Raw genomic sequence first — 11455 nt, 5'->3', positions numbered from 1 at the left:
TATATATATATATACATATATATATAAATATATATATATATATATACACAGAATCAGCTAAAATGATCATTGAGTGTAGCACATTTCGAGTAATAAGCAGAAAAGCATAAATTTCACCCATAAAACATAATGTAACTGTGCTCAACAGCTGTTTCAATGGCATAACATTTCATTATTTATAATAATTACATAATTAATAAAATGTTGTGGTTTGCTTGAAGCATTGTATATGATATGTGACGCTGAAAGAGTTTAGAAGGCTAAACAATGCAAAACAGACCATTATTGTTGATCCCGAAATATTAGACCCATAAAAGACCAACAGTACCAACAATAATGGCCCATTTTGCATTGTCTGGCCCTTCTAACTCTTTCAGCGTCAATTACATAATTAATATATATAATTATTTGATTAATTTAAAACTCATATTTTACCCCTATCATTGACATGGTTAATATTTGTATAGAGAAGATATCTGTAATATTACAGAAGGGGGATCTTACTTTTTCATTCTCCTTTTGCAACTCTTCTGCTTGTTGGCTATGAACTTTCTTAATGGCTTCTACCTGCCTGGAATGTTTTACAGCTAAACGTTTCCTTTCTTCAATAAATTTCTTTGTATTGTTCTCGTTCAGTTCTCTTATCCTCCTGTAATATAAAACACCATAACAAGACCAGATTAAACTCAACAAAAAGATTATATTCTTTTATTCGTTTTGGTCATTTGACTGCGGCCATACTGGAGCACCGCCTTTAGTCGAACAAATCGACCCCAGGACTTGTTCCTTGTAAGCCTAGTTCTTATTTTATCGGGCTCTTTTGCCAAACCACTAAATTATGGGGGGCGTAAGCACACCAACATCGGTTGTCAAGTGATGGTGGAGGGGACAAACACACACACACATATACTCACACACACACACACACACACACATATATAATGGGCTTCTTTCAGTTTCGATCTACCAAATCCACTCAGAAGGCTTTGGTCAGCCTGAGTCTATAGTAGAAGACACTTGCCCAAGGTGCCACGCAGTGGGACTGAACCCAGAACCATGTGGTTGGTAAGCAAGCTACTTATCACACAGCGTCTCCTGCCTAAGCAGCTGAGATTATTTATTGGCAGTTTAACGACATTTAAACTTTTAAACTTAAAAGATTAGATCGACCCCAGTATGCAACTGGTACTTAATTTACTGACCCCAAAGGAGAAAAGGCAAAATCAACCTTGGCAGAATTTGAACTCAGAAAGGAGCAATGGGCGAAATATTACTGCTAAGTGTTTTGCTCAGCACGCTAACGATTCTGCCTCATTGAATCTGAGAAAAATGCCTGGAGCTAAACAGTTTTACCACCACCACTGCTGCTGCTGCCACTGCTGCTGCTGCTACCCCCACTGCCACTGCCGATGCCCCCTGCTGCCATTACCTCCCCCTTTGACAGTTACTCACCTGTCTCTTTCAGCTTTGTTCTTGATTGACTTGTCATTCAGTACAGCTTTGCTAGACTCCATCGATTGTTTGGCTTGGATCGTCCTCAGTTCTTTGTTGTCTCTGGAATTGGAAAGAAGAGGGTTTTTTTTTTTGGTGAAGTTAGGACAATATTATTATTTTACCTGAATTCAGTAAAATATGCATCGTTATTGAGGAATTCTAATCAGATCAAAACGAACCTATTCTGTATTTTTGATGTGACACAACTGAAAGTTCATATACTTTACAGATTCCTGCCATGAGGAACTTTCGCTTGTCTTTATTACTGTTGGCCATCCTCACATACATACAGGTACACACAGGACCCCCCCACCCAAAAAAAAAACACCCACATCCCCCTCTCTTTCTCTCTCCATCTCCTCACCTGATATATTCCGGTGACATTAACAATATTTATTGCACCATCTTGAAGTCCTTTTAAAAGAATGTTCACACATGCAACACCTTTGCTCATGGCTTGGAGGGGGGGGGGATCAAGTTTGACCCCGGGTTAAACACAACGACTCTCTACCCAACACTACTCACTGTGAGCCAATGAATAAATCTCTGTATGATCACCTTATCTGCTAGAAATAGCACCCATCTTGCCCTTAAATCACACCTGACCAGCTAGAAATAGCACCAGTCTCTCCTTTAAATCACACTCAACTAGCTAGAAACAGCTCCAGCCCCCACTCGCTTAAAATCACCTAATATTTTTAAAACATGAAAGAACACACTGGATAATGTAGTCCCAGATATACTATGTATGAAAAATAAGATGAGATAGTCACGGTTTTAAAGTCTTTGACCCATAGAACAGCTTGATCAAAAGTGACCTATGGTTAAACAATGACAATATTACTCTCTTTATATCATTCTGTACACCTGTACAGGTGTATTCTTACCTGTCTTGTTTCAGTTCCAATTCCTTCAACTGGGTCTGTTGTACTTCCTCCACAAGCCGATTATTTGTGGTGTTCTGCTGTAAAATGTGGGCCTTGTTCAGCTCGTGTTCCTCCTTCAATTGTCTGGCATTCATGTCTGACCATTCTTTGGTGTGTTCAGACACCAGAAGGTTTACCTGCACAAACGTCAACAAATACAGCCTAATTAACAAGTATTTGTGTGTGTGTGTGGGTTTTGTAATTTTGTGTAATATACGTCATCATCATTAACATCATTGTTTTAATGTCCACTTTCCTATGGGTCAGCTGGAGTATTTTTAACATGGCACCAGCATGATTACTTTTACATATATGTTTATATCGCTGCTATTATGTAAAAGTCCAAAACGTTCCTTTTTCAGAAAACGAAAAAATAGTTTCAACATTCCATAGCAAAACCGTTGTACTACACTTTGACAATTTTTGATATCTTGGCATCTGAAGCAGTAGGAGTTATGATAGTTTGACCAAAAGAACTGGTTATTGCAAGCAAAAATTGATATTGAAAAAAAAAGTATTTATGTGAATTTGGACATATGACAGTTTAACATAATAGCAACAATAAATATACATATTTAATTATTTAGGAATATCATTTCATATATAGTCAAGCCTTGGTTTAACAGACAAACAGGAAGAAGAAGTGTTTGTTAATCTTGGAAGTTCATCACATCAGATGTAATCTAGAGACCATTTCTCTCTCTCTCCCTCTCTCTCATTCACACACAATTACATTCACAAATATTACGAGGAAGAATAATTTCCTCAAAGCTTGTCTTACCTTTGATTTTTGAGCAGCTATCAGTGCTTGGAGTTTATCTTCCTTACTGTTTAAGGTGGTATCGTCACTGTAATGGCAGACAAAATCACAAAGTCAGAGAGAACAAACAACAGGGCCTTCAGAACTTTATTAACCAACTTTAAAATCTCATTTAGCTTTCCTTTACCACAACAAGGTTTTAGTTTTCTTCAACCACATAAACGCCACCTGTCTGAGGTAAGGGCAAGAGTTTGACAGAAAAGTCACAGCCATTAACTCTTAACTTCTTTCTAAATAAAAGCCCTCCCCCTTTTTTTTTTTTTTCTTAATCAAAGCATCACCCAGTTAGGCTGATTGCTCAGGTCAGCCTGACTACCTCTCTCCATCCCTCCTGATCTTCCATTAGAGTTTTTAGGTCTTCATCTTGGAATCCCACATCTTCTGCAACATCTTCTTCAAGCTGTTGTATATACGTCTTCTGTGGTCTTCCAACCACTCTGGTACCATCATTTGCTGCCCACAGCACACTGACATCAATTGTTAAAAAGTGGTGAGGGATGCACACACACACACACACACACACACACACACACACACACACACACACACACACACACACACACACACACACACACACACACACACACACACACACTCACACACACACACACGCATATTTGATGAGCTTCTCTCAGTTTCTGTCCACAAAATCCACTCACAAGGCACTTGCCCAAATTGCCACACAGTGGGACCGAACCTGAATTTATGTGGTTGGGAAGTAAACTTCTTACCACACAGCCACGTAAAATTAAAATAAATAAAATATAAACAGAGGAGGAAGAAAAGAAAATCGATGCAGAAGATGATCATTGGAAGAGAAATGGTAAATGAAATGAGAAAATAATGGCAAATACTCACTTTTTCTTCTTTAACTTCTCCCATGATTTCTCCATGGCTGCCTTCTCTTTCTCATGGAGTGCCGTCATTTTTTCGACAGAGGTACATTGCTGTTTGGACATCACACATTTTTCTTTCTGGTGTTTCTTCTTCATTATCTCTACTTCTCTCTGCTGTTTCTTTATCAAACGGACGTAGACTTTCTCCTGCATCAGACTTTCACGTGTTATCTTGTCAAACTGAAGCTCCTCTGTATATGAGAAATACGGATTTTTAAAGATCGTTTATAGTTGACTTCTTATTTCTAGCATGTTAAATGACCACACATTTGTTTAAAAACTATCAGATTGCTGAGCAAGGCTGCTAAATTGTAAGTTTGTAAATCAAAATTGCTAGTAAGGTAATACCCCCAGGTACAGTTCTACATTTGGGCAGATGTACATTAGAAGCAGTTGGAAGGGTGTGGATTGAAGGAAATTTAGGCTGTTATTGCTAGCATATAGAGGGACCACATTGAAGTCCCCTTCTCTCATGTCTTCTACTGATTATTTTCTTTCTTCACCTTTTCCATTAATTCTAAATATAAATCTAATCCAGAACTTTTGAAAACACGACATCTGTACCACAGAGCAAGAAGCAATTCTAGCTGGGTCGGTATCAAAAGGATTAAAGTGCAACAACAAATATAAAAACAAACTAAAAAAAAACAAGAAAATGGAGGAGAATACGAACCGTCTTTTTTGGCAGGTGGAGGTTGTGATGTTGATGTCATCTGTTTGGACTGTTTAGGAATTTCCTTCACTTGGTCTTTGGAAGGGCCGTTTGGTGTCTGAGGAGTTGGTTTGACATTTTCATTCTGGGTAGATTTGTTTTTCTCTTTTGCCACAGGTACATCCCCGATATCATTTTCATCGATCCCCATCCCGAGCATAAGTTGTTCTCTCTTGTCTGCCATGGATTGAAATTGGATTGGTGCTGACACAGCAGACACAAAATCTGTTGAGAGTAAAACATATAGACATGGGTGAGTTAGCTTCTTCATCAGACAAACATGGCTCTATTAGCCATGAAATAGAAAATTACAGAGGAGGAGGAGGAAGTGTATGAGTCATGATATACATGTGTGCATGCGTATGGAGGCGGGGGATATCAGGTGTTGTGTTGGTAGATTTCAGGAAGCCTGGAGGTTTTAAAGGATGCAATATCTTGGCAGCTAACAACTGATGCAGGTAGTTTGTTCAGCAACTCGGAGGGGGTGAAAAAATGTTTCCGAAAGTCATGGGAGCTGTGCTGTTTTCTGACTTTGCAGGGCATGCCCACATGTGTATTAGACACATGGAGCTCGAAAAGGTGCTCAAGACTGGCACGGTGGTTAATAATTTTGTGGGTGTTTACCAAGTCAGTTGCCAGACATTGAAGCTTCAATGTATCTAAGCCCAGGGAAGCAAGTTGCTCAGAGTATGGCAGATGCCAGATGTAGGGTATTCGCTTGGTTGCACGTCTCTGAACAGTTTCCAGGAGGTCAATGTCCTGAACAAGATACGGGTTCCAGAATGGTAATGCAAATTATAAATAGTCATATATAACCTTAAATAGATAGCTGGAGAGCGATGACAAAAGCTTTCCTGAGTGATGCCAAGACACCCTCGGCCTTCTTGACAATTTTAGAGACGTGCCTTGTCCAGCATAAATCACTGCTGACAGTAAAGCCCAGGTCACTTCTTGATATTAATGCTGTGGAGAGAGTATGTGGATGTTGAGCTCTTCCTCCCAAAATGCATGGTGGTACACTTGTCCAGTCATTTTTTGCTCCAGGCAGGCTGGTATCTACCCTGTTGCACCAATAATAATAGCCAAAAAAAGAAGAAAGGAAGAAATAGGATAAAAATGTTGATAAATTACCTTCAAAGCCTTCTGGGACATAGGTCTTCAGGATGATTCGACAGAAAACTGTCGGTAATGATAGGGGAAAATTGCCTTCTGTTCGTAGTGATATATGCCGATAGCCTGAGTGGAGGAGAAGAAGGAAAGAAAATAGTTTTTAGTAAACTGTCCGTCAGGTTAATTATGTGAGGGTCACAAAGTGTGGGGGTTGTTTAGATATGATCCAGCAGGTCTACAATCAAAGGTGTACCAACCATAGACCTCTCTTTCTGTAGGGATTTCAGGGGGATTTGGCTGCTGTGCTCAGCAGATCAACCTACAGAATAGAAGGTTCTTTATTGGTTGAAAGGGCACACTCGATATTGTAGCCCTGGGTACACTTGTTCAACCCACTTATAAAAAAAAAAAAATCAGACACTGACCGACACTGACCTTACCACCAAAGATACAATGAAGTCCACTTACCAGCTTGTAATCCGTCCAATGGCAGGATCCGCTGACCGATCAGCTTACCAGTGTCTTCATACACAGCAATCCGAAGAACTGCCAGATCAGGTAGTACTACCTGGAAGACGAAAACCAAATAACAATCGACAAAGTTCTCAAACAGTAAACTTTTGTGTGTGTGTGTGTGGGGTGGGGGTATGTGAACACACATGTGCACACACAAACACACACACACACACACACACACACATATATGCAATGTATACATTGCATGTGTGTGTGTATGTAGGCGTGTGTGTGTGTGTGTGTTCAGTTGCATTATACATAGGTGCAGGAGTATATTGTTGTTCAATGCTCGAAATGAGGTGTAGATAGACAGCCGACAACTGATGAAGGGTCGTTCTTTATGTTACTTGTCCTGGCCACAACGGAAACAAAACAAGATAAAAACAAAACATTTTTACTTATTCCAATCAATTGGCAGAGGCCATACTGGGGCACAGCGATATACCTGACAAGGTAAACATCAAATAGTTCGTTCCGAATCTAAAAATTTACCTCTGTTCCATCTCATCCACCCAGAAGAAAATAAGAAGAAAAAAAATGAAGAAAATAAAAAAGACATCATACCTTTCTGAAGACAAATGGCTCATCATTATAGATTGGATTGAGACCATTATTTGGTACTACTTTGGTGCGAAATTCCTTACGAATGGTGTCAGTTGGTAGACCATACATATCCACCTCAACGCATGTTCCAATTTTTTTATCAGATAAGAACTGACCAGAGATTACCTGTAATTAGAAATGACAATTCAAATGATAACAACATGTTCTTGGAATTCCATTTTCTTGTTTTATAAACTTTTATTCAAATTCTGCATACACTCACAGAGTTCCACTTGTATATTCAGTAAAAGAAGTATTCTTGCTGTATGATGGCACATGGTAGCCAATAACTGTATTGGAGCTTTGAAATGCACATTATGAGGTTATTACCCAGATGACATCAAATATATATATATATATATATATACTATTTTTTGTCCCACTCCTGTTTCTTCCCCTCCCCCAAATCGATACTCGCTATGTTCACTTCATACCCCATCTCTAATCACTTGTAACACTGTTCACACTCTAGTGCACTTACCTACCCACTCCCTTTTCTGCTATTCTACCTTATTCTCTCTCTCTCTCTCTCTCTCTCTCTCTAGGGAGGTCTAGTTGATTACATTGACCCCAGCACATAACTAGTACTTATTTCATTAACTCCGAAAGGATGACAGGCAGAGTTGACCTCGGTGGAATTTGAACTCAGGACTTTAAAGACTGATGAAATGCCTCTAAGCATTTTGCCTGGTGCTGTAACGATTCTACCAGCTCACTGTCTTAATAATAATAATAATAATAATAATAATAATAATAATAATAATAATAATCCTTTTTATGGAAGGCACAAGGCTTGAAATTTGGGAGGAGGGGACCAGTTGATCACACTGACCCCAGTGCTTTACTAGTACTTAATTTATTGACTTGTCAGCTAGAAACACCAGGATGTTTAACCTTACAGATGTCACTGGATTTGTTTATAATTTCAGTGAAGAAAACTGTTTGCTGATCAGTGCTGATATCTGCCAACAGATAAAAATCTCTATTTGTACTCTGTACAATAAGATCTGAAAGTGATAAACTGCAAGCTTAATCTTAATCCACTCCAGTTGATTAAAATATGATACCAGAAAACATGGACGAACAAATAATATCCAAATGTTTAAAGTAAATATTTAAGGGATTATCTGGACAAGGGATTATCTGGACAAACTGTAAAGTGAACTTACCTCAACTGAACAATGTCCGGCAATGACGCCATCTACAGGGCTTTCTGAAAATGGGTCAAATGTCCGGTCTGGCCTCCTCATGAAGTCAGGTTTCAGCAGGTATCTAAAGAAAGCAGGAGCCATCAGAGGAGAAGAGGAAGACACAAGAAAAAAAAAAAAAATGTTAAATATCAACATTATTTTTGCTCTTCTTTTTCTTTCTTAATATCATGTGTGTGTGTGTGTGTGTGTGTATGTGTGTGTGTGTGTGTGTGTGTGAATAAGAGAAACTTTTCTTTTAAACATTCAAATTACGACAACATTCAAGTTTGATCATTTTCATTCTGCATCTTTCATATTTCATTATTAGCTCCGTATAAGACAATGTTTCTTCTAAATCCATTTAAAACTTTTAGCACAATCTCATAAAGGTTTCATGGAAATGTAAAAAATCCTCAATAAAAATGATCAAACTTGAATATAGCAGTGTTTTTAATAAAACACATTTTAGCATGGATAAAAAAAGGACATTAAAATGAACCAGCACATGAAAACACACACACAAACAGACACTTCAATGTAAACAATAAGCACAAGCAAGAAAACTATGTAACAGAGAGAACAATAAACAATTTAGCCTTCATCGGCTGCCTAGCTAGGGATTCTGATAGTTTTAGTGTCTGGAGATAGGACTGTTATATTAATGGTATTACGAAGCCACTGAATATAATTGTTAGGTAATTAGAAAGATGAAACACAAAAATGAGTTAATCACATATTTCGTTTTTGTAAGTGGTTTGCAAGATTCTTTATGTGAATTCGTGTGTCGAAGCATATTTTATGAACTAGGTATTATTTAGCATTAATAATATATATATATATATAATTACAATTATATATATATATATATATATATATATATATATATATATATATATATATACATATATATATATATATATGTATGTATATACAATACCATAGACTTTAAGAATTTAAGACTAAGGTAAATTATAATTAAAATGATAAGAATTATCAAAACTATCAGCTTACCCACAGTTTCCATTGTATTCAAATTTTCCCTGATTAAGCTGCATAGCAAGGTCTGGAGTTTGGAAATTCAACGCCACCATTTGGCAACCTGCATTCCAGAAGATCTGTGAAAAATAAACAGGAAGTTGTACTCTAAATAACTGCTATTGAAACTGGGTAGATAAATGGATGGGTGGTTTGGCAGGAAGTGAAGATGTCTAGGATGAGGGCCTGAATAAGGAAGAGGATAGGTGGGGGAAGTTGATGGCTGGCTACAAGATGGCTGTTTATGGAATTGATCAGATAATTACATAACCAGAAAGATTAAAGGATAAGTGCATAAATAGCTGGGTTGTTGATGGCTAAATTGGTGAGTCCAAGGTATGACTTTAAACCACTCCCTGAAGTGGGGGCCATGGTTTGTGAGTTCTGGGGCTTTGAAGAGTGTGGAGCCACCTCTTAGCCACACTTGATCCAGAGCAGTAGCACCTGTCAGGGTCCCAGCTATCGGTTAATTAACATATCATGGAATTAACTCCTGAAGAAGGTCACTCACAGACAACCCAAAGGACCCTGGGTAGAAGAGGTCATTTGGCTCTTTAACTGCTCATCTAAGAGAAGATAGCTGCATACAAATCCTGCATGCTGATAACCAATGGACTTGTTGTACCAAACTAATACATGATTGAAGGACGAGAGAGTGGGACTGGATCTGCACATATCAGACCCACTCGAATAATGTTCATTGTGCAGGTTGTTCAGCCAACCAAAACACAGAACACGACAAAACGCTGAACTAGGAACACTGTGCAGCTGTGTCTTGAGGAACTTTCATCTTCAAAAGTGGTGAAAGAGTCCAGTCAGGTAAATAACCAAGTAGTTGGGTAACTGGTCGAGGGAGATGTGAGTTAGTGGTCAGATATGCCTAGCAAGATGGGTAGGTTTACAAGTGTTCATTGCCATTGCAGCTTCCCTGAACTGGAGGGAATCATGCCATTAATATTTCTAAGTTAACATTTGTGGGAAAGATATGAACAAGGAAGGGATTCCAAAGGGATGACATTCTAAGGAAGGAATGATTAGTGCAGGCCCTTGGGAATGTTGGACACAGCAGAGGTAATGGGCGGAGGAGAGATGAGTAAAGCGTGAATACCGGAATGGGAGTGGCATGAGCCCAACCAGTTTCAAGGAGCAGAGGCCATCTCAGTAGTGGCAGAAAGAGAAGATACAGTATGCCTAAGTGTGAGCCAGAAGCTGGAATGTGTCAGGGAGTGACATTATGGCAACCAGACACGTGGAACTTTTCTGCAGTCGATGATGTTTGTGCAGCTGTTGAGCAATAATCCATTGAGGATTACATCTGAGTTTTATAGTCTATCAATAATCATTATGAGCTGAAGTGTCCTCTAGCTCTGACAAGAAGCATTAGTTTTTGGGAGGCAATCCTAGCTTTGTTAAAGACGTGCTTTCACCGGAAGAGATCCTCAACGCTACTGATACCCAATATTTAATGCAATTGTGATGGCTCTAGTTAGGTGTTACTCATGATTAAAAGTGTGTGTGTGTTGGGATGATGTTTTCTTCTTATGAGTAGCACTTGTGCTTTTTGTTATATATTTTTGAATTATTAATGTGGAATTAAGATTGCATTACTTAAGGGTTTACAGAGGCAAGCATTACATCTGATCTTTGGACACTTCATGGAAATATTTAGATTTCATGACTCTTTCCTTTTGTTTGTTTACCCTTCCCCCACTGTCTCTGTCTCACACACATACACACACACACACAAACCAAACAACAAAACAAATGAGTGAAAAAATAACACAAACTTACCTGTGGCATATAATTACTGGAATCGACTCTTCCACCTCTTGGGTAAATACGACTCATTTGGCGCTTATTATAACTGGGGAACGTGTTAAGGAAAATGGCAGCATATTGTGGGGTGGGGGAAAATCTTTTATTGAAAAGGGCAGAGCATTAAAAGAACAAAATTATTATTATTATTATTATTATGGTTAAACACATGATAAAAAGACCCCCACTGCAACAACATTTTGGAATTGGTCCCCATCCATCAGCCATATAGCAACAAAAAACTCTTCTTCTTCTTTATTATTATTATTAATATCATTATTATTATTAAAGTGGTGAGTGTGTTGAATCATTAGCATGCCTAACAAAATATATATATA

The 11455-nt window shown here is 38.3% G+C and overlaps 1 protein-coding gene across 4 annotated transcripts in view; it reads right to left on the bottom strand.

Annotated features, from left to right (window-relative positions):
• Window positions 1–382: 382 nt before the first annotated feature.
• Window positions 383–11455, bottom strand: part of LOC106884061 (1-phosphatidylinositol 4,5-bisphosphate phosphodiesterase beta-4) — a 127865-nt gene continuing 116792 nt past the window's right edge. For all 4 annotated transcript variants that reach the window (XM_052971438.1, XM_052971437.1, XM_052971440.1 and 1 more), the window contains 12 exons: window positions 11094–11166; window positions 9279–9382; window positions 8247–8349; window positions 7039–7203; window positions 6427–6526; window positions 5980–6084; window positions 4810–5073; window positions 4099–4327; window positions 3202–3268; window positions 2382–2557; window positions 1453–1554; window positions 383–649 (listed from right to left, as the gene is read on the bottom strand). In XM_052971438.1, coding sequence (XP_052827398.1) covers window positions 418–649; window positions 1453–1554; window positions 2382–2557; window positions 3202–3268; window positions 4099–4327; window positions 4810–5073; window positions 5980–6084; window positions 6427–6526; window positions 7039–7203; window positions 8247–8349; window positions 9279–9382; window positions 11094–11166 — 1720 coding nt within the window. In that variant the 3' untranslated portion in view covers window positions 383–417. The remainder of the gene's footprint in view (window positions 650–1452; window positions 1555–2381; window positions 2558–3201; window positions 3269–4098; window positions 4328–4809; window positions 5074–5979; window positions 6085–6426; window positions 6527–7038; window positions 7204–8246; window positions 8350–9278; window positions 9383–11093; window positions 11167–11455) is intronic.

This window comes from Octopus bimaculoides, chromosome 11 (genome assembly GCF_001194135.2).
Source record: "Octopus bimaculoides isolate UCB-OBI-ISO-001 chromosome 11, ASM119413v2, whole genome shotgun sequence".
NCBI classification, from domain to species: Eukaryota; Metazoa; Mollusca; class Cephalopoda; order Octopoda; family Octopodidae; genus Octopus; species Octopus bimaculoides.
The sequence above is the reverse complement of the archived record's forward strand: the minus strand, read 5'-3'. Positions and strand labels throughout refer to the sequence as shown.